This window comes from Sander lucioperca, chromosome 21, assembly GCF_008315115.2.
Source record: "Sander lucioperca isolate FBNREF2018 chromosome 21, SLUC_FBN_1.2, whole genome shotgun sequence".
Classification (NCBI taxonomy): Eukaryota; Metazoa; Chordata; class Actinopteri; order Perciformes; family Percidae; genus Sander; species Sander lucioperca.
Genome location: NC_050193.1, coordinates 16,365,737 through 16,389,867, shown reverse-complemented (window position 1 = coordinate 16,389,867; position 24,131 = coordinate 16,365,737). Strand labels below are relative to the sequence as shown.

The window sequence follows — 24,131 nt, the reverse complement described above, 5'->3', positions numbered from 1 at the left end:
GATTAAATGGTCGATGGTTTTAATTTAAGATGCGTTCATCATCCCAATTCTCACTGGGTGGCAGAGAGAGAAAGCAATTGAAAATGTTAGAGCAGAGGCACGGTGGGATGAAAATCGAGGTGTGGGAGGGCGCAGAGGTGGAGAAGATGGATCGAGGGATGTGGTGAGGAAAGGAGATGGTTTCAGCCTGAGTGATGGCTTTCCAGGGAAACCCTAAATGGATGGAGGCAGGTTGAAGAATTCCCAGATCCCCCACTGCCACGCAGATCGGAGGGATGAGACCTCGGGGTGATGGCTGGTTTTAGAGTTGTGACCATATCAGGAAGGAGAAGGCCTGATATAAAACAGCATGGCCTCAGCTCACAGACCCATATTCTTCCTGAGCGTACCTCTGCCTCCTGCATTGGTGAGTATCTTAGTCAAATATTGCATCCTGTTTAACTGAAGGCCAATGTCCTTTCTCTTACTTCTAACACACTCTGCTTTCTCTCCATTGCTCAGCCTCCAGGTGAGTGAGCTGGTCAGTTGGTTGGTGTGCGTTGGTGGCAGCAGCAGCAGCAGTAGCCATGCCATATAAAGGGGAATGCGGGGACGATGTGGACCCCATGCCGTTCCTGGTTCCCTCAGAGAAGGAGCGCCTGGATGCTATGAATAAACCGTACGACATCAAGCGCTCCTGCTGGGTCAAAGCGGAGAAGGAGGCTTTCATTGCTGGGGAGATTCAGTCTGAAGATGGGGACAAAGTCACCGTCAAGACCACCAAGAACACTGTAAGACACACTCTGCACTTATTTTGTCTCAAAGATTTACATTTATGAAGTAAAAGTGAGCTGATGTCAAGAGTAATGTTAATAATCTCACTCTGATCGTAATAATCGTGATGATGACATTATTGATTGAGTGATTATCCTTTCTGGTCAGACTGTGACTGTGAGGAAGGATGACGTCCAGCAGATGAACCCTGCTAAGTTCTACCAAGCCAGCGACATGGCCAACCTCACTTTCCTAAACGAGGCCAGCGTCTTGGAAAACCTGCGCAGCCGCTACGTCAGCATGAGGATCTATGTAAGCCTGTTACAGCACTACCCAAACCTATTCAAAACCAGTAGAAAAACGTTGCTTTGTGCCCCACATAACTGTTATGTTATTAAGGCACTTTCAACCAAAAGCTGAATGGAGTTCAGCACCAATTTTACGAATAAATATCACTTTAGTCACCATGTAGAGCACAGCTCAGCCTGTGAAAACAGTTGCACTATATCTTCTGTGGCTTTGTAGGGATCTTGACTGTAATAACCCCGATGATGTCATAATGATTTCATCAGAGTTATCTCAGCTTGGGCTAGGACTAGGAGACTGCAAATGTTTATAATATAAGTGGGGGCGTGGAGTTTAAAAGACACAGGCAGGGTGGGTCTAATGAAAAGATGCTATTTGTTGCATTATAGGAAATGTAGGATTATATGCCTATTATATTATATTATATTATTATTATATTTTAGGTGTGATACAAAGGCCTAAAAGTCAGAATATTTCGGCCCCTGCTGCTTAGATTTTGAAGGTGCTTTTTCAAATCTGTCAGTCCCCCAACTCTATTTAAGTTAAATACTAAATCAGGGGAACACCCCTTTGAAGGGCAGAAGGAGGACATCACCATAATAAGTACACAACTAGGCAGGCTCAACATGGAAAGTGGATGTAACAAATATATAAATGAATGCACTTTCACGAAACAACTTCTCAACTGCATTGGAATTTATGTATTTTCATATTCAGATCAGATAATTGTGGACTTTTCCCTGAATAGCACCAGACCTTTCTTAATACATGCATAGCTTATGTTCACTATAATCACACAGGATCCAACCTACCCCCTTCACCAATCCTTTCAGTTACTAGGCTACCATCAGGTCGACGCTACAGAGTCCTATTTGCAAAGAAAAACATATATAAAAAAATCCTTCATCCCCACTGCCATCACCACACTGAACAGCCATACATAGACAACATCCAACAACTCCATTCAGGCTTCTTCTTGCACATTGTGCACATGTTTATACAGTCAATGTTATTACACTGTTTCTATATGTATCTTTATGTTCTTATATCTATTTTATGTCATTTGAGCCTGCCCTGTCAAAGACAAATTTCTGTCACTCATGAGTTATGACAGACAATAACGTTTTTCTAATCTTATCTTATCTTATCTTAAAGGTGCCTATGAACCAGATCTGTGTTTACATTACTGATTGTGTTGATCATTTTATCCTGCTGCATCCTTCAAAACCTTTTTATACTCTCCCTTTCCACTTCTAGACCTACTCAGGCCTCTTCTGTGTGACGATCAACCCGTACAAATGGCTACCCATCTACGGCGCTAAAGTGGCCCAGATATACAAGGGGAAGAAACGCAACGAAGTTCCTCCTCACCTCTTCTCCATCTCTGACAACGCCTACCACGACATGCTGATGGGTGAGGAGATGGCGATGGCAGGGTGGGCAATTAAAGTGCAGGGACGGAAGATATTTTAATCAGTCATAGGTCATTGATGGGCCAAGAGGAGAAGTAAGCATGCAAGTGGTATGTGGTGATTTGGGATGAACCCCCTCGAGATGAGTTGCTTGAAAGTCATTACACTGTTCTTTATGTGGAAAGAGGGAGTGGGGCAGTTGCTGTGTAATCAGTGTGGCGTGTGATGATTTGTTCAGGGAGCAGAAACATATTTGAAGTTATTATATGGCATCAGGGGAGAGCTGACAGCTGTCTGTGTTCTTGGTACATGCTGACAGAAAACATCAGCAGTCCTCTGATCTGCTCAGAGGGAAATCAGCAGTAATTATTCTCGTCTCTCTCGCACTCTCTCCGTTTCTTCTCCTGCCCTCTTTATGTCCCACCACTGCAGAGCATGAGAACCAGTCTATGCTGATCACGTAAGGACACCGTGTTGTTTTTGTTTGCACGTCCCATACAAATACAAGGGGTAACTTGCATGTCTCTATTACAGTGTTGACACCTTATTTGTTTCTCTCCTCCAGTGGAGAATCTGGTGCTGGCAAGACTGAAAACACCAAGAAGGTCATTCAGTACTTCGCCAACGTTGGAGCTTCTGGGAGCAAAGCCTCCGACTCCAAGGCAAGTGTGTCGTTGTGTGTGCACAGGCATGATTTGTTGCTTTTCTTCTTTGACAAAATCATGCAAATTCATCTTCTCTTCTCTTCTCTTCTCTTCTCTTCTCTTCTCTTCTCTTCTCTTCTCTTCTCTTCTCTTCTCTTCTCTCAGGGCTCTTTGGAGGACCAGATCATTCAGGCTAACCCAGTGCTGGAGGCATTTGGCAACGCCAAGACCATTAGGAACAACAACTCCTCACGTTTTGTAGGGACATGTATAAAACATTATCAAATGAAATAATGATTGTGGCAAAATCAGCAAATCTGTGAGAATAATATTTGTGTTGTTTTAGGGAAAGTTCATTCGCATTCACTTTGGGCCGACAGCTAAGCTGGCTGGTGCTGACATTGAGAGCTGTGAGTGGATTTCATTGATTCGTTTTAATTTTTTTTTATTTTGGATAAATACCAAGTCTTAGTTTTTATGTGCTTTGTAAAGTAAATGAAATAAAGATGTTATCACGTGGAATAACAGGAATATAATTAGCATCCTTGAAAACAGCTTGTCTTATTGTGTCTGTGACTATGTATATGCATCTGTGTGCTTCAGATCTGCTGGAGAAATCAAGAGTGATCTCCCAGCAGGCTGCTGAGAGAGGATACCACATCTTCTACCAACTCCTGTCTGGAAGGAAGCCAGAATTCATAGGTGAGAAAATTAAAGCTTTGGTGCGTAACTTTTGTTTATATTAATGAATGTCCGTTTCATTCAAGCCATTGCCAAATGAGTTGATACAAAGCTAATTAAGACTATCAGTTCCACAAACCTCTCTTTGTATTTCTGTGAAGATAATTACCTCTTCATGTTTTTTTAATCCTCTGTGTCCTCCTTGGCTGCTAGGAAGGGTGGGGGCGAGCTTCTTTTTATTTGTTACACCAAACATAATTTTTCACATCTGCATGTGACAAAAGAAAATTGGTAGAGGACAATAATAAATGACAATTAAATGTTTTACAGATTAAGATGAGACCCGTTTGCATGAATTAGTGATGATGATAAACAGTGAAATAGTTAGCTAAAGTAAGGGATAAACTGCTGCATTGGCTTGGAAACCACTGTTCCCAACGTGATCATTTCAGTTGGTAATAATATCTGTTATTGTGTTTTTTGACTGTCCAACTCTGTTATTTTTAAATGTACTTTATAAATAAAGTTGAGTATTATTAAATATTGTCTTATTGTATGTCTTCCAGAGGCTTTGCTGCTGAAGCCTGACCCCAAACAGTATGTGTGGGTGTGTCAGGGAGTCACTGTGGTGGATAACATGGATGATGGGGAGGAACTGCTGCTCACTGATGTGAGTTCAGAGTTTTCTGTGTGAGCTAAGTTATTCATGCTGTGCTTTGATTTTATATCAATAATAAAGACTGACACACGTCTTTGCATGGCCGATGAGAAATTATATAAATTAGCCTGTTGATGGTGCTATTGCCTCTCTTTGTGTAACTGTTGTGCAGCCCTGACATTCTCTCTTCTGTCCTCTCTCTCTCTCTCTCTCTCTCTCTCTCTCTCTCTCTGTCTGTATGCTTGTGAGTCCATAGGAAGCCTTTGATGTCCTTGGCTTTACTTCTGATGAGAAGATGAGTGTGTACAAGTTGACTGGAGGCATAATGCACTTCGGTAACATGAAGTTCAAACAGAAAGCCAGAGAAGAACAGGCTGATGTGGATTCCACTGAGGGTATGACAAGTCCACCTCTCTCTCTCTCTCTCTCTCTCTCTCTCTCTCTCTGGCCTTTTCTTTCTATCTATCCTTCTTTTCATCAGTTTCTTTTTCATTATGTGTATGTCTGTTCCGACCCATTTTTTCAGCATGTGTTACAAGACGTTGAAATAATTGAATTCATTCCTCATCCCCCACTCTCCTTCCCTTCCTAAAGTGGCTGACAAAGTCGCCCACCTCATGGCCATCAACTCTGGGGAGCTGCAGAAGGGCATAACGCGCCCCAGGGTCAAAGTTGGCAACGAGTTTGTGACCAAAGGTATATTACAAAGACATTATTTAGATCATTCTATTTCACTTTTTTTTGGAACCATAGACTAACCAGTGAGGGTAGACGATGCACTCAGTTACAATATTTGAACATGAACTGTCAGGTCAGACCCAGGACCAGTGTGTATACTCCATCGGTGCTCTGGCAAAAGCCATCTATGACCGCATGTTCAAGTGGATGGTGACCCGCATCAACAAGACCCTGGACACCAAGATGCAGCGGCAGTATTTCATAGGAGTGCTAGACATCGCTGGGTTTGAGATCTTTGAGGTGAGCTTTCAATAGATTCCTTGGATGAGATATGATCATGTCCTTTCCGCTTCATTATTTGTCAGGCTTATCCCATCCTCCAGTGATCCAACTCTGTCTTTCCTCTCCAGCTCAACAGCTTTGAGCAGCTGTGCATCAACTTCACCAATGAGAAGCTGCAGCAGTTCTTCAACCACCACATGTTTGTGCTGGAGCAGGAAGAGTACAAGAAGGAGGGCATCGACTGGGTCTTCATCGACTTCGGCCTGGACCTGCAGGCCTGCATCGACCTGCTGGAGAGGGTAACACACACTGACACACACACACACACACACACACACACACACACACACACACACACACACACACACACACACACACAGTCAGGATAAAGTTCGCAAATGTGGATATAAAGTGTGTTGAGTACACCATATCATTTCTATCTTCTAGCCTATGGGGGTTTTCTCCATCCTGGAGGAGCAGTGTGTGTTTCCAAAGGCGACAGACGCAACTTTCAAAGCAGCTCTGTATGACAATCACCTGGGCAAGTCCTCTAACTTCCTCAAGCCGAAAGGGGGGAAGAAAGGACCCGAGGCCCACTTTGAACTGGTGCACTATGCTGGCACTGTGAGTACTGGATTGGTGTAGCATTTCACATGGAGATGTTAGTGGCTAAACAATGCACACATGCCTCAATAGGGATGTGAAAGAATGTGTGTGTGTTTGTGGTGAGATAAAGCAGAGTTCAAAAGATAGTTACAAACATATGCGTGCATGCATAGCCTTAGCTATTCAGCAGAATGTTGCTAATAATACTGTTTAAATCAGTCAAAGCCATTGATATCTCTGTATGTAAAAGTAGGATGTGTAACTGTGTGTACATCAGTCCGTAAATGTGTTTGTGCCTCTGGCAGGTGGGCTACAACATTGCTCACTGGCTGGAGAAGAACAAAGACCCTCTGAATGAGACGGTGGTGGGACTCTTCCAGAAGTCCTCCATGCCTCTGCTGGCTCTGCTCTTCAAAGAGGAAGAGGCTGCTGCAGGAACCAAGAAACAGAAGAAAGGGTCGTCCTTTCAAACTGTCTCCAACTTCTACAGGGTAACTCACATAGACACACGGGGATGCTTACACACACACAAACACACACATTTAAGAATACTGCAGCTCTCACAGCAGGCTCACAATCTCACAGGTGTATTTGACTGTTTGTGTACAACAGGAACAACTGAACAAGCTGATGAGCACCCTGCGAAGCACTGCTCCCCACTTTGTCCGCTGCATCGTGCCCAATGAGTTCAAGAAGTCAGGTGAGTGGGGTAAAAAAATGTGTGTTGATCTATTGTCGGGATCCTGAAGCCACTGTATGAATTTGAGGCACATGATCACACTGTTCACTATGTTAAGAACTGTCTTCTTTCTGAGACATCAAATATTCACTATCCACTGGTCTTGGTTCTCTCCGCCATGTTGTGAAGGTGTGACAGATAACCACCTGATCCTGCACCAGTTAGCATGTAACGGCGTGCTAGAGGGCATCCGTATCTGCAGGAAAGGATTCCCCAACAGACTACAGTACCCAGAATTCAAGCAAAGGTCTAATTCCCATTCTTTCTGTATTCATCTTCATTATTCCAGTATTTATCGCCATGTTACTTAATTGTCACATTTCTCCTTTCCCGATGTCTCCTAGGTACTATATCCTCAACCCCAGCGTCATCCCTAAGGGATTTGTTGACAACAAGAAGGCCTCTGAGCTCATCCTGAGTTCAGTTGGCCTGGATAATATGGAGTACCGCATCGGCCACACCAAGGTACACCGCTGTTATAATCAATATCTAAAACACAACACATTTAAATGATATGTCTTATTGAACAAATACATATCAATCAATAGTGAAGACTTTAAAGTTGAATCACTTTTTGTACACTGGCTCTTCCGTTGCATATTGTGTATAAGCTAATAGGAACTGTGTGTGTTAAAGGTCCCATATTATGCAAATTTTCAGGTTCATATTTTCAACTAGTACATGTTTAGGTGCTTAGATGTTCATAAAACACATTATTTTTCTTATACTGTCTGCCTGAATATACATGTATTCACCCTCTGACTGCAATGCTCTGTTTTGGCGCCTGTCTCTTTAAAGCAACACTATGTAACTTTTCCGTCTTCGGCCCCACTGCAGGTTGTGTCATTGGAACTACAGCTGCGCGAGCTGTAGTTCCAACGAGACAACCTGCAGGGGGGCTGAAGAGGGAAAAGTTACATAAGCCGCTTTCCTACCGGAGGGATTTTTGCAGTTCCTAGAACATAACGTTCCTAGAACCCTTTTTTTCTCCTGTTCCCGACTGGACCAATTTGGGGATTATTAAGTTCCTCTGGCCACAGTTCCTGTAACTCTTTCAGCTCATACTTCAGGGCAGGGTCTTTTCCCTTTTCCGCATAGTGGTGGTTAGATGGCTGTGATTATAATAACAAAAGGTCAGTTCCTATGGCCACTTGGCCAGTGTGAATGCAAATGGAAAAAACGGTTTTGGGGGAGAGTAGTTAGTAGAACTGTTTAGAAGTGGACTGTTCCTATAACTACGTTCCTGTAAGTACTTGGTCGGAAAGAGGCTATTGTGTTGCTTTAAGTTCCCCTCCCGTAAAAGCCCAGTCTGCTCTGATTGGTCAGTGTTTCCGGGGCCTTCTGCATCCGCACTCTCTGAGTCTCTGCACCATCACTTTCTACTTATATATACAGTTTGTAGTTTAGTTGTGACATCACAACTGTACGGAAGTCCTGACGGCTCGTTTAGAGGCGCAGTTTCTGAATATGGGCTGTGTGCATTTCTCTATGGATTGAGTGCTTTGACACATTCACAGTATTCATACAGCACCTTAACCTGCTTTACAATTGTAAATCTCACGTTTTACAATATGGGACCTTTAGCAAATCAGAGCATAAATCTGATAAAAGCTTTTCCCTCAGTTTTCCTCTTTTTTCTCACCCCTCCTATTCTTCCGTCTTTCACCTGTCTGCGTTTTCCTCTCCAGGTGTTTTTCCGCGCAGGAGTCCTGGCAAAGATGGAGGACATGCGTGACGAGAGACTGGCAAAGATCATAACCATGCTGCAGGCTCAACTTAGAGGAATTCTAATGAGGGTCGAGTTTAAGAAGATGGTGGACAGACGGTCAGTGTGTGCCTGTAGTTCTGTGTGCACCGTGTGTGTTCTCCTATAAGACAGCTGGGTCAAGAGAGATGGGAGTACATTTTGCTCGATTATGTGTACATAAGTCTTCAGTGTATGTTTGTAAATGCTAACAGTGTTTCTGTGTTCATGTGTGTGTGTGTGATGCAGAATTGCACTGATGGCCATCCAGCGAAACGTGAGGAAGTTCCTTCAGTTACGCTTCTGGGGCTGGTGGAAACTCTACACTAAGGTGAAATGATTGACTATAGCGTCTTGACAAATGATAAATTATCATCATTATCATGTTAACCATCGTATTTCCTGCCTCGCTCCCCCCAGGTGAAGCCTCTGCTGATGGTCGCCCGTCAGGAGGAGACCTACAAGGCAAAGGAAGAGGAGCTGAGGGTGGCAGTGGAGAGAGTCAAAGAGCTGGAGGGCAAGATCAAAGATCTGGAGGGGAAGATGGTCACTCTGTCACAGGAAAAGAACGACCTCACCCTGGCGCTGGCTGCAGTAAGTGCACATCTGCATTCAAGTCCTGGTGCTTTTCTGAAAAATAGAAACAATCTCTCTCTACAACCCTTACTGCTGTTCTGAAGGTATTTCAGTGATTTTATTTTTGTTTACAAAGGCTTCACAGTTCAACAAATAATATTTTTATTTTTAAATCTAAAATAGTTCATAAATTACTTTCTTATCTTAAAAATCTATAACTCTCAGAATCTGCAAATAAGTTTAATACATGTTTAATAGCTTTCTAATACATTTCTCTTGTGTTGTTCTTTCACATTACATAAACTAAGACTAAAGAAGTGTAAAAAAAAAGGACCCACGTCAAATTATTCCTGAGCAACATTAACTAGCTCTGACTGGGGGATCCCGAGGCGTTCCCAGACCAGGTGGTAGATATAATCCCTCCACCTAGTCCTGGGTCTTCCCCGAGGCCTCCTCCCAGCTGGACAAGACCTGGAACACCTCCCTAGGGAGGCGCCCAGGGGGCATCCTCACCAGATGCCCGAAACACTTAGCTGGCTCCTTTCCACGCAAGAAGCAGCGGCTCTCCTCCGAGTTCCTCACAAATGACTGAGCTTCTCACCCTATATCTAAGGGAGGCGCCAGCCACTCTGTTGAGAAAACCCATTTTGGTATGAGTAATACATTATAGATAATACGTCCATACAATACATCTAAAATAAGATGAGCGTTTATTGATTCCCAGAGGGGAAACTCAGGAAAGAAACGTTGCTCCCCGTCTGCGAATCGAACCCTACAGGCAGATACTGTCCACCATACTAACGGGGAGAGGGTTATGTTATGTCCTTAAAATGCAAACAGTTATAGTTATAAAAACACGACGACACCTTGTCTCCCCACAGGAGCAGGACACACTGGGTGATGCTGAGGAGCGCTGCACCCAGCTGATGCACCAAAAGGTCCAGATGGAGGAGTCATTGCAGGTAACATGTTGCACATGAACCGTAACACTTATATATGTGTGAAATCTGGTAATAAGACATTTTGGAAAGTGGTCCAACTGTCCTGTGTCTTAGGATCTGCGTGAGCGCCTGGAGGAAGAGGAAGGCAACACAGCCTCCCTCCATGGCCAGAGGAGGCAGCTGGAGGGGGAACTGACTGAGCTGAAGACAGACCTGGAGTCTCTGGAGTCCACACTGGCCAAGACTGAGAAGGAGAAACAGGTAGAGTGGAGGAGGCTGAGGAGAGAGGACATGCAGTACTGCAGCTTTGGAGATGTAGTTTATTTCACTATGGATTAATGGACACAGAGTGTTGACGACTGAATTCTGTTTAATGGTGAGTTTAGGGTCTGGACTTCAAGGTGCGAACTCTGACGGGTGACCTGAGTCAGAGAGACGACCATGTGGCCAAGCTGCAGAAGGAAAAGAGAGCTCTGGAGGAACTGCACCAGGTAGACAAACACACACGGCAACATGCATGCACATAAACTAATATTTGAAAAACACCTTTGTTATGCCCATGATGCCCATTTAATAGTGACCAAGACATCCGTATAATTGAACCAGAAAACTCTGGAGGATCTCCAAACAGAAGAAGACAAAGTTAACCATCTGACCAAGACCAACAGCAAGCTCAACTCCCAAGTGAATGAGGTACTGTACGTGACCTGAAAAATTCTGTCTTCATGACTTTTTGAAACTCTGTGGAACAGGAATACATTATGTACGCACCTGCAGCTAAATATACTCTGCTTTAATGTCTGGGTTTGTGTGTGTGTGTGTGTGTGTGTGTGTGTGTGTGTGTGTGTGTGTGTGTGTAGCTGGAGGACTGCTGGGAGCAGGAGAAGAGGATCAGGGCGGAGGTGGAGAAAGCGAGGCGGAAGGCAGAGGGAGACCTGAAGATGACCATAGAGAACCTGAACGAGATGGAGAACGCTAAGCTCGACCTGGAGGAGGTTATTAAGAAGTGAGAGACAACACACACACACACACACACACACACACACACACACACACACACACACACACACACACACACACAAGTTCATTAAAGCTTATCTTATCTTGACGTCTGACTTCCTGTACGTTTAACATACAAAACTAACTCTTATCACTGCAGTAGTCTATACCTCTGTGTGTCCCTCACTCTCTTTTACACACTGCTTGTCCCACTGGTTTCTGATTCTACTGCTGTGTGTGTGTGTTTGCTGTGTGTTCATCCAGGAGAGACTTCGAGATCAACAACATGAACTCGAAGCTGGAGGACGAACAGGCTCTCAGCTCCATGCTCAGCCGCAAGCTCAAAGAGCACCAGGTTTGTGGTTGGGTGGTGATGACGCAGTGGATATGACACATGCCTTTGGTGTGGGAGATCTTGGTTCAATTCCCACTGCGATACATCAACCAATGTGTCCCTGTCTGAGCAAGACACTTAACCCATAGTTTCTCCAGAGGCGTGTAGCCTCTGACATACGTAGCAACTGTAAGTCGCTTTGCATAAAAGCGTCAGCTAAATGACATGTAATGTAATGTAATGGTTAGAGGAGCAGACGTCTGCAGGCTTTTAGTCCATGAAGCACCACGCTAGCTGATTTCAATTGCTCCTTCGTCTGTGGTTTAACATGACTAGGAAGAGCTATTAAGACCACCGGATTAGGAGAAGCATAGACTTGAGCAGTCAGTAGTTGTTGTTCCTACAAATATTGAGCTAAATTTGTTATTTATTTATTCATGTCATGTTATTATGTACATGTAAATGTCATCCCTAGCTTGGCTGACAGGGATGACATGTTGGTCTGTCGGTCGGTCAACAACCACGGTCCAGACTGAAAAATCTCAACAACTGTTTGGTGGATTGTCACGACTTTGAGTTTGTACAGATATTCATGGTTCCCAGAAGATGAATTGTACTAACTATGGTGATCCTCCTGACTTTATCTCTAGTGCCACCATCAAGTCAACATTTGCGACCAAAACTAAGTTTTGTGGCTTCAAATTAATGCGAGATGAGTGTGTGGAGGAAAGGTGCGATAGCAAATGAAAAAAGAGAGAGAGAGCAGTGTGAATATAAGGTTAGGAAGTAGGGGAGAGGGTGAAGAAGTTGAAGAACTAAAGAGGGATGATAAATTATCTGGTTTTAAAGATGCACCATCTAATGTTGTTTGTACTCTTGCACACATTTGTCTTTCCTTTCAGGGCCGCATTGAGGAGCTAGAGGAAGAGCTGGAAGCTGAACGAGCCATGAGAGCCAAGGTACAGACTAAACCTCATACATTACATAACTGCAGAATTACAATTATGCATTCACATGTTGACAAGTATGAATAGACAGGCAGGTGGGATATTACCAATGGCAGTTAGAGATTAGAGTCTGTTCTCTGAAAGGTGGAGAAGCAGAGGGCAGAGCTATCCCGAGATCTGGAGGACCTCAGCGATAGGCTGGAGGAGGCGGGAGGAGCCACCGTCGCCCAGGTGAGTGTGACTGACAGCTGTCAATCAATCAGAAGGTAGTCTCACAATGCCAGATCTTCCTCCACAGCGCTCCGGAGGATGGTCTGGCTAGTCCACACAACATTCCAGGATGGAAAAAAGCATGCTCTGGTTTATTGCCATTTTAAAAAAAAAAAACAATTACAATTGTCTTGGGACACAATGACGGTGCCTCTGCAAAATAGCCTCGGGAAGGAACTTGTTTTGATGGAACATGTGTATGTTGAAACGTTGTTTTAGTCGTGCAACAGAAAACTCGAATTGGACAGATAGTCTAGCTAGCTGTCTGGATTTACCCTGCAGAGATCTGAGGAGCAGTTAACCATAGTCCTCATTAATCCACCAGAGTTTAGAACGCCAACACAAAGAAAGCAGAAAGTACCGGACATCCGGCCGAAATGAGGGACAGCCGGCGGAATTTCCGGCGGGCACCTGAACAATCCCGGAAATGAAACGTCGCCGATAGACTTATCAGAGGGTAGTAAAACCTGAGTGTTGGCTGTTTTGTTTATGTTTGGAAAACTTTAACCTCTGTCCTTTTAAACCCTGACAACCATTTAGATCGAGCAGAACAGGAAGCGGGAGACTGACCTGCTGAAGCTGAGGCGGGAGCTGGAAGAGGCAGCGCTCCAATCAGAGACCACGGCGGCAGCGCTGAGGAAGAAGCACTCAGACGCGATGGCTGAGCTGGGCGAGCAGCTGGAGAACCTGACCAGGCTGAAAGTTAAACTGGAGAAGGACAAACAGAGCATGAAGGCGGAGATCGAAGACCTTAACGTCACTATGGAGGCCACTCAGAAAGCAAAGGTACAACATTATTTTGAAACATCGAGTGCGATTAGCTCAGTCAAGAAAAATCATACATAAATATTTAAACTCATACACACTTTCTGTTTTTGCACCCGTGTGTATTTGGGTGTTTACATGTATAGATGAACTCTGAGGTCCACGCCCGTAAACTGGAGGACAATCTGGCAGAGGCTAATGCTCGCCTGGCTGAGATGGAACGCAATCAGACTGAGCTCAACGCTGCCAAAATCCACCTGACCAGTAAGCACAAACACACACACACACACACACACACACACACACACACACACACACACACACACACAGAGACAGTGCGTTTCACTATCTTTGTAGGGACCTGTCATTGATGTCATTGATAATGCATTCCCTAGTCCTTTACCCTAACCTTAACCATCACAACTAAATGCCTAACCTTAACCCTTACCCTCACCCTAACCATAACCTAATTCTAACCCTAATCCTAAAACCAAGTCTTAACCCTCAAACAGCCCTTTAAAGTTGTGGGGTCCAGCATTTTGGCCCCACAAAGCTGGTCGGACCCCACAAGTATACTGTATTCCTGGTTTTTGGACCCCACGAATATAGTTAAACGAGACCACACACTCACACACACACACACACACACACACACACACACACACACACACACACATGCCCACAAACTAAAAGAAAACAGTTTCTTGGACTTTTTCATGTTCTATTCTTTGTGTGTGTGTGTGTGTGTGTGTGTGTATGTGTTTGCGTGTACAGCGGAGAACAATGATCTGAGCAGGGAGTTGGACGACGCGCAGAGTAAGCTGACCCAGGTGACCAGGCTGAAGGCCTCCCTCACCACGCAGGTCGACGAGCTCAAGCGACAGGTGGATGAGGAGAACAAGGTACAAGTCACCACAAACACACACTCATTCGTTTCATCTTTACTTAGAAGTAACGTGTAATATTTTTACACATTTAACCCTACACAGCTGAGAGCTGCACAGTTCAGCCTCAGTCTCAGCCGGCGCCTTGCACATGGGCCCACTGGCAGTGCTTTTGTGGTGCGAGGGGAGATCATTGTTCATTCCCAACTGGTTTTGAGATTCAAACAACCAGTGGTGGAAGAAGTATTCAGATCCTTTAATTAGGTAAAAGTACTAATATCAAACTGTAAATTACTCTGCAAGTAAAAGTCCTGCATTGAAAATGTTACTTAAGTAAAAGTATGTAAGTATCATCAGGAAAATGTACTTAAAGTATTAAAAGTAAAAGTAGTCAATGCAGAAAAAATCCTCACCTTTTAGAAACTGGAAACGATCCATCAACTAAGTGTTTAATGGTCTAATCATTTCAGCTGGACTTGTAGGCCTATATGTTGTTGGGTAGTTTAATTTATAATAAAATATCTTTGTATGTGTATTTTGTGTTTTGTGTACAAAAAGTCTAATCTGTAAAGTAACTAAAGCTGTCAGATTAATGTAGTGGACTAAAATGTACAACATTTCTCTGAGATGAAGTGGAGTAGAAGTAGAAAGTGGCATGAAAAGAAAAGACTCAAGTAAAGTACAAGTACCTCAAATTTTGTTTCTTTTTGTTGCCTTTAAAAACACCTCCCAGACCTCCTGCTAAGGCATCTCTCCCCCTCTGCAGGGCCGTAACACAGCGGTGATGGGCCTGGCCAACGCCCGCCACGACCTCTCCCTGCTGAAGGAGCAGCTAGAGGAGGAGTCCGAAGCCAGAGGGGAGCTGCAGCGCCTCGTGTCCAAGCTCAACGCCGACGTCACCTCCTGGAGGAGCAAGTACGAGACGGACGCCATCCACCGCACCGAGGAGCTGGAGGAGACCAAGTAGGTTCAATAGAGCAGTGGTTCCCAAACTATTTTCAATAATGTACCCCCTGGGAAATATTCTCTGAGCAAATCCATGACTAAATTAATTTATTATTATAGTATAATTTTTCAGGGAATGATGCATGATGCAATTTTTTTTAAAGAATTCTCACGTGCCCCCTGGAGTACACGTACCCCCATTTAAGAAACAGAGCAACAGAGCTAAAAGATTCTGCGACTACCCCTGTAAAATAAATAAAAAGTTTTATATATCAGTCTCAGGTATAGATGAAACATTGTGGTTGTCTTGACACTTTTTAATGTAATCCCACGGTTGCCTCTCCCTCTCTTTCCTTCCCCCCCACTCTCCATCAGACGCAAACTTGCAGCGCGTCTGCAGGAGGCTGAGGAGGCAGCGGAGGCGGCACAAGCCAGAGCTGCCAGCCTAGATAAGGTCAAGCTGAGGCTGCAGGGAGAGGTGGAAGACCTCACCATAGACCTGGAGAGGGTAAACACACACACACACACACACACACACACACACACACACTTATGTCTGTAACTCGACACAGGACACAGTCTGCAAGAGTTCATGTTTCTGCTGGGGGAAAAAAATCATGTCTTAAAATGCTTGCTGTAACTGTAACTGTAACTAGGAACCTGTAACCAGCAACAGTTTTTGAACTCAATACAAAACTAATAATTAGTTATCTAATATTGATTCTTTAGCGTTACCTTTACACCCATGTCATTATATCTTGGGGCTCTTTCCTGACAAAATGAAACTATCAAAATCTAACGTTGTGTGGGTGTGTAGAAATAATGATCGCATAAAGGGAGATTCATTTGTTTTCTGCCTGTGCGACTGTAGTCCAACGCAGCAGCAGCAGCTCTGGATAAGAAGCAGCGAGTTTTCGACAAGATGGCGGCCGAGTGGAGCCAGAAGAATGAGGAGCTGCAACTGGAACTGGACAACAGCCAGAAGGAGAGCCGCTCCTACATGACGGAGCTCTACAAGCTGAAGACGGCCTACGAGGAGAGCCAGGATCACATAGAGACCATCCGCAAGGAAAACAAAACCCTCTCAGGTAGCTTCTTACTGCTGCAGATACTGCGGTACAGTAGGCCATAATGGGAAAAGTGTGATGGGGATGATATCCTGAAAATGCTTCAAGCTGGATAGCCTGATTACATGTGTATACTCTCATACGATACGATACAACTTTATTGTCAGTTTACACTGAAATTCACTTTTCCCAAAAAAAAACAAGAGAAAAAGAAAAATACACACAGAGCCAGACAACAATTACACAAATAGTACAAACAAGGTTCAAAATTAGCACCATTTACTAGTGAAAGGTAGCCTGGAAATCCAGACCCAAATCCGAAAGATTAAGGGTCTGGCAATGAGTAATGAAAATGGCCAAACTCGAGGGGCGGCACCAAGCATGCATTTGAAAATCTCACTGCACGCAATTGGATAACACTACGACCAATCACAACAATACACAGGGTGACGTATCCAGAGCCCCATACGCTTAGCTACCAACAGAGCTAACTGGTAGATTAAACTGTCGTCATCTGTTTAGCTCGCCTCTGGCCCGCCTATATCAGATACACCGATGTGATTGGTGCAGCTCGGCTACAAGGGCATAGTTAATGAGCATCATTACTCAATGCCAGAGTGACTCGCTGAGCAAATTCAATGCGTGCTTTCGCGAGAACTCTGGATTTCCAGGGTAAGTCAAAGGCTGGCAAAATATGCAAGTGGCTGGTAGATTTGCTTTACTCAACAGCCCAAAAAAACCAATGGTAATGTATTGAGTGGCTGGTAAAATTGAAACATTCCCTAGCCATTTTGGCTAGTGGACCAAAAAGTTAATTTTGAACCCTGAGTACAAAGATGAAAACACAATAACAGCCACGACCGAGAAACCTGTTTCATGATGTCCTCGGGTCCAGATCTTAACTGGCAGCACACTGATTTTTGAAAGAGTTATGTCATGTTTTCTTGACAACGTGCCCTCTCGCCCCACAGAGGAGATCAAGGAGTTGGTGGACCAGCTCGGGGAAGGAGGCCGCAGCGTCCACGAGCTGCAGAAGGCAAAGAAGAAACTGGAGGTGGAGAAGGAGGAGCTGCAGCTCGCTCTGGATGAGACTGAAGCTGCACTCGAGGTACAAAGAGCCTATTTTTCTGCCTGTAAAAAGCAAAAATTTTTCCTGGCCACTGTCGCACCAAATGCTTGCTCTTGGTGGGGGAATTGTTGAGTCTCTGTAAATTATAGAATGTGGTCTAGACCTACTCTATCTGTAAAGTGTCCTGAGATAACTCCTGTTATCATTTGACACTATAAATAAAAATGTAATTGAATTATTTTTGGAAATAGAAGAAAGAAAAAAAACTTGGCATGTGTGAGTTCTGACTGGGGAACAATTTGGAGAAAATGACGTACATGAATTTTAGAAAAATAATGACAGATTATTTCCAGTCTGGTTTGGCTGTTGGTGGATTTACTGAACAAAAGTTCAATCCAATCAATCAATCAATCAATCCATCCATCAATCAATCAATCAATCCAAAGACAGCCATAAATGCTTGCAGTGTTAGTGGCAGAGCCGCTCAAATCTAAACACAGCAGCAAGTCCACCAGAGATTTTGTGATAGATTGCTGGGGAAAGTTGAATGCTGGAGCAAACAAGGGCCTCTGTCCATAGTACAGTTGTCTATTTTCCAGTTTCAAAATGTGTGTGTGTGTCCAGGGGGAGGAAGGTAAGCTGGTGCGTGTGCAGCTGGAGCTCGCTCAGGTCAAGGCTGACATCGACCGCAGAATCCACGAGAAGGAGGAAGAGTTTGAAGTCACCAGGTTAGAAAAGAGATTTGTAAAACATAACATAGCGGGTCAAACACAGAAAAGGTTCAAACCCTAAATTCCTAGAAATAGTTCAGAACCTTATGTTATGTAATAAAAATATAACATTACAAATGTTTCATTACCTTAGGGATTATTTAAAAAATTACTCTTATCAATCCGTACTAACGTAAGATCTAGATTTACTTTTTTCTTAAAGCTGACTCATGTTCCTATAATAGCCCTCATAAAGACACATGGTTGTTGTCTGCTGCATATGGCAAAATACATCCACGGTGCAAACACGATGCATGTTTTTCATTGAACTATTTTCATGTAAATATTCAATTGTTTTATTTTATTTTTTACAGATACTCTCAATAGGGCTGGGCGATATGGAGAAAATCAAATATCACGATATTTTTGACCAAATACCTCTATCGATACCACAACTATATTGTAGTGTTGACTATTGCTGCTTTCACAAAATATTTACACAATGAAATTTTGATAAATAATCACCAGTAATGTTGATATAATGACTAAGTGGGTAAAGGCAAATAATAGAACAGTTACAACAGTCGGGTAAGTTCAGAAAAGTACATCACTTTACTGTAATGCAGCCTTTAAAACCAGGAAAAGACAACACTTATGCCATATTATGATATTACGATATCCAAAATCTAAGACGATATCTAGTCTCATATCACGATATCGATATAATATCAATATATTGCCCAGCTCTAACTCTCACAAGAAAAGGGCGAAATAAAATATAAATCTGGGGCATGGAAAAATGACAGACCTGTCCTCCTCAAACAAAAAACCCATAAAAAAACCAAGACAAAAATCAGAAACATAACCCTCCACCTTTTCTGACCCCATCTCCCCCCTAATAACTTTGATACAGTCCCTTAAGTAAACCATTAAACTAACTGAACTATAGAAGATTCAGTCTTCATTCACAATTGTACTCATTGCTCACCATGATCAACAAGAACTAAATTTGTATTTGTGTTTCATAACCAACTAGTCCTTAACTACATCCTGTGTCCTGTAGAAAGAACCATGCGCGTGCAGTGGAGTCGCTGCAGGCCAGCCTGGAGGCAGAGGCCAAAGGTCGCGCCGAGGCTTTGAGGATGAAGAAGAAGATGGAGGGAGACTTGAACGAGATGGAGATCCAGCTGGAGCATGCCAACAGGAACAACGCTGAGCTGGTCAAAACCCTGAAGAAGCTGCAGCAGCAGATCAAAGTAAGAGTTGTTATTTGAAGGAACCGCTGAGAAAAACCTTTAAAGGGCCAGTGTGTAACCAGTGTGTGTTTAGTTGTTCATTATCGAAATCTGTGTTGCCCGTTCACAAACTTGTCCTTTTTCATGAATATTTACCACCACCATCAATTCCAAGTATTCCTTTTGGCTTGAAATTTTACATTTGCATTCGCATGAACTGGGGTAGACGCTCCATATTCATGCTCCATTTTGAAATGCGTTAGCCGGTAAGGGACATACAGGACATACTGCTCCACCTTTCACGTTTTCGCCGTCACATGATAAACTCACAGGTGCTGCTAATGCTGCTAATGGGTATCGTAGCTTCCCGGCCCCGGCAAGTTTGAAGAAGGAAACATGGAGGACCACACATATTCAAAATCCAAATTTCAGGAAGGTCTTTTTCTTCTTCTTCTTCAATTAATACAACTTAAACGGACGGACCTGATCGCCGGAGGGAAAGCTGGATGAAGACGTGGATGACATCTTGGCTTTCTGAAGCGTGAAGGCTACCGTAGCTGTGATACCTACTTTGAACTGCGTGGCGCGAGAGAGTTGATTGCAACATATGATCTCAACGCTAGATGGGAGAAATTCCCACACATTGGACCTTTAAAAAAAAAAAAAAATACGAAAGCAATAATCCTCGTGTCTCATCCAGGATCTGCAGGTGCAGATGGACGAGGACGCCCGTCAGCACGACGAGCTGAGGGAGAAGTACAGCCTCCAGGAGCGGCGGCTGTGCCTGATGCAGGGAGAGATGGAGGAGCTGAGAGGAGGCCTGGACGCATCCGAGAGGGCCCGCAAACTAATCGAGCAGGAGCTGGTGGAAACCACGGAGAGGTTCAGTGAGATCAGCATGCAGGTAGGCTGTTCCATACAGACACACACACACACACACACACACACACACACAAGTAAACGCATTGGAAGTGGTTGGTTTTTATAATCCCATTTATCTCGATTCTTAATTATTTCTATTTTCTCTAGTGGATCATCATATAATCACAACTAATATCATCCATTTTTCTCGCTCTAGAACCAAAGTCTGACTATCCTGAAGAGAAAACTGGAGGCTGACCTCGCCCGGCTGTCCAGTGAGAATGAAGAGCTGATCTCAGAGTTTCGCTCTGCTGATGAGAGAGCCAAGAAGGCTGTGACTGATGTAAGCTGCAAGACTACACACAACCCCCACCACAAAGCCACAAAGACAAAACATAATAATAATAACATATGTATACATAATATACATAATATACATGAAACAGGCAAGATTTAAATTCAGTTCATGTTCATTTGCAGTTTCTTTGCTGTGGCATTGAGTTCAAAATGAATCACGCGTATGTATATGTTTCATGTGTCTGCCTGCAGGCAACGCGACTGTGTGAGGAGCTTCGACAGGAGCAGGACCGGAGCTCCCACCTGGAGAAGATTAAGAAGAACCAGGAGCAGAACCTCCGAGACCTCACACTGAAGCTGGAGGAGGCTGAGCAGCTGGCTCTGAAGGCCGGGAAACGCACCATCCAGAAACTGGAAACCAGGGTGAGGAGCTGGGTTGATAGCAGGCAAATAGCATTAGCTTAAAAGTGACTAAATGGAAACAGGTCAGACACTTGTACAGACCTGATGGAAGCCCTCTCATTCACTTTAAACCAGGGGTCTTCAACGTCTTTTAGGCCAAGGATCCCGCTTAGCTGAAAGAGAGACAGAGCAGGGACCCCCAACTACATATGTTTGGAAATTAAGCTGCATATTAAACTGGGCCTACAATAACGTGTAGGGGGTGCCACGTCATTTCTCCGACGCTCCATTGCTCCGACCTCTCAATAACCCGAAAAATTCCCTTTGGTTCTACAGCCCGCCACTAGTCCGAATCCCACTATGGCCACACCAAGACCTGCCCTTCAATAGCATTTATTGACCAGGTGTCCATGCTTACGCAAGGTAATGTAACCCCATTTGTACAGGTCCTATCCCCTGACCAATCGGCTATCCTAACCTTAACCACTCGAGGTCAAATGCCTATCCCCAACCAATCGAGCTGCTTCGTAGGGCGCGTCTTGGCATGGCCATAGTGGGATTCGTAATTTGGCCACCAAAGGGACGTCGGACTAGTGGGCTGTAGGACCAAAGGGAATTCTTCGGGTTATTGAGAGGTCGGAACAATGGGCAGTCCCCCGTGTAGGGTGGCCTAAAGCCTTTACACATACCTATTTGTGGTGCATACAATGCATTAAAATAATTATTGACATTCATATATTTATACATGTTTTAATGTTAAACATACATGTAGCACAGTGAATCCTTAAGCTTAACTGTATCTGTGGATGGCTACCTTACCTACAGGCCAATCATCAATGTTGTGTACATTTAAAAACAAATTACAAATAGGCCGATTTATCTTTGCTAATGATATGTTGGACTCATGTTTATGTACTGTATATTTTCAGACATATCTTTTTTTTTTAATGATTAAACGCTAACTTGGGGCCCCGCTGCAGTCACTCTGAGGACCCCCTAAGGGTCCCAGACCCCCCCTGTTGAAGATCTCTGCTTTAAACCATTCAACTTTTCTTCCCTTAGATCAAGGAGGTGGAGAATGAGCTGGATCAGGAGCAGAAGCGCCACATGGAGACAGTGAAAACCCTCCGTAAGGGAGAGCGTCGGCTCAAAGAGCTGATCTTCCAGACGGAGGAGGACCACAAGACCAATCAGCGCATGCAGGAGCTGGTGGAGAAACTCCAGAACAAGCTCAAGTCCTACAAACGCCAGATAGAGGAGGCTGTGAGTAGGATGACTATTTAAAAATTAATAATAATCTTTTTCTACTTAATGATTTGGGATTTCCGTGATGTTTTAAGGGGTCTTTATAACTACATTTTGTACTATCTTGTAATCTGCAAATGCCGTAAAAAGATTAAGAAATGTCATTTAGTGTATATCTTAGAGTAATATATAACCTTATCTTTTTTCTCCACCAAAAAGTGAATAAGCATACTTCCCAGAATGTTAAATAATTCCTTTTGTGTCACTTTTAATTATGCTACTTGGATCCCATTAGAGGCTAGAATATTAAAGATATGTCAATCCAAAAATAGTACACTTTTATTCAATTCCTCAAAAAGCATACATGGTAGAGAGCATGCGGAAGACATTCTGTAACGTAACAAACGTCTTGCCTGTCTCACTGTAGGAGGAGCAGGCCAACAGCAGCCTGTCTAAATACAGGAAGACGATCCATGAGCTAGATGATGCTGAGGAGCGTGCAGAAGTGGCAGAGATGACCCTAAATAAAATGAGGATGAGGAACCGAGCCTCCACCAATAAGGGCTTCACCACGGTGGAGATCGTCCAGGTCAATAAGCCTAGCAGTGGAGGACAGGACGGATAGAAGGGAAAAGAGACACACGCACACACACACACACACAACTAGCAGGTAGGCAATTACACAGAGGAAGATCATCTATCTGAGCATACCATCTTTGACACACATACTATTGTTCAGTCAATTTTGTCTTTGTGCTCCCACAGAGTGACACACACCCATTCAGCCCTCCAGAGGACGCTTGACTGAGGAAGTATGAGCTCAGGCTCCCCCGGGGAAAGTCTTAAAAAGGCCCAGACAGAGCTACTTAGAAAGTCTTAAATAATTAAAAGAGTCTTTAACATCACGAATAGTCTTAATCAATGTAGTCTTAGGATTGGTCACTTCACCTGTACTAGTCGGTTTTAGCCTGCATGCTAAGTACGTTTTACTGTTAGTATGCCTTGAATGTACTATATGGGTCTGCAGGCTTTGAATGTACACTTGAAAGTGTTTTTATGTGGAACAACTGTCAGGCACTGAGCTTTGGTTATGTGATCTTTTCTCTCATGGTTCTGTAAAGTGCTTTGATTGGATCCCATATTGTTTATTAGCGTGTGTGTGTATGTATGTGTGTCTGTGCCTTGCATGATCTCAGATAGTGTCTCTACACTGGGGGGAGGAGAGGGAGCAGCTGCGCTCTCATGTCAACGATAGAGAGCCCACCTGTGTGTCGCTCCTGCATGTGTTAAAATTGTGTGTGTGTGTGTAGTGGCCGGCTGCAAAGTCTTAATAAACTACAAGCAAATGAGCAGAAAGGTCTGTGGCTTATTCAGAGGAACTGAACTTAATGAAGCACACATCCTGCAACAATATTGTAGTGTTTTTGAATCTTGAGCCTTTATCTCTGAGGTAAACAAATCTGTGTCTGTAGCTTTAAATGCTATTGAGGAGGAGAGAGGGGGGGGCAAGGTGGAGGGTGGGGGTGTGGCCTTGACCAACTGCCATGCTGTGCTTGTTTTCAAGCCATGATGTCTCTCTCTTTCTCATGGGTGGGCCAAATTGTCTGGGCGAGCAAAGCAGAGAAAGGGGAGGTAACCTTTCCTCTTATGACATCATAAGGGGAAGATTCCAGATCGGTCCATCTGAGCTTTCATTTTCTCAAAGGCAGAGCAGGATACCCAGGGCTCGGTTTACACCTATCACCATTTCTAGCCACTGGGGGACCATAGGCAGGCTGGGGGAACTCATATTAATGTTAAAAAACATAAAGTGAAATTTTCATGCTATGGGACCTTTAAAGCTGCTCTAAATAATGTTTCTATATTAACAATGGATCAAATGTACATGTGTAATGTGAAAGGGGTCACTCCTAGTGACAAACCAACCGAGTATTATCCCGACACAGTTCCTCACATAGCATTATGGAGATTTTTACCTTCTTTCGGCGCACTGTTTGGTTCAGTCTAACCCCACTCATTGACATTGCTTTTTTTAACAAGAAAGTTCTGTTAAAATCACTACATGCTAGCTGCACATGACA

The 24,131-nt window shown here is 43.8% G+C and overlaps 1 protein-coding gene across 1 annotated transcript; it reads left to right on the top strand.

Annotated features, from left to right (window-relative positions):
* Positions 1-566: 566 nt before the first annotated feature.
* On the top strand, positions 567-23,365 carry LOC116065232 (myosin-16-like). Its single transcript, XM_035996801.1, has 44 exons — positions 567-770; positions 922-1,065; positions 2,317-2,473; positions 2,904-2,931; positions 3,037-3,133; positions 3,281-3,373; positions 3,462-3,525; positions 3,719-3,817; positions 4,363-4,470; positions 4,715-4,849; positions 5,049-5,150; positions 5,266-5,432; positions 5,543-5,713; positions 5,862-6,038; positions 6,326-6,511; positions 6,633-6,720; positions 6,889-7,006; positions 7,104-7,224; positions 8,448-8,584; positions 8,753-8,834; positions 8,924-9,097; positions 9,961-10,041; positions 10,135-10,281; positions 10,407-10,511; positions 10,627-10,713; positions 10,881-11,026; positions 11,284-11,374; positions 12,256-12,312; positions 12,445-12,531; positions 13,111-13,356; positions 13,482-13,599; positions 14,110-14,237; positions 14,986-15,182; positions 15,540-15,672; positions 16,036-16,252; positions 17,203-17,339; positions 17,925-18,028; positions 19,074-19,266; positions 19,946-20,149; positions 20,324-20,449; positions 20,656-20,826; positions 21,868-22,068; positions 22,478-22,720; positions 22,816-23,365. The coding sequence occupies exons 1-43, from the start codon at positions 567-569 to the stop codon at positions 22,673-22,675; spliced, it is 5,826 nt and encodes a 1,941-aa protein (XP_035852694.1). The 3' UTR covers positions 22,676-22,720; positions 22,816-23,365.
* Positions 23,366-24,131: the final 766 nt, after the last annotated feature.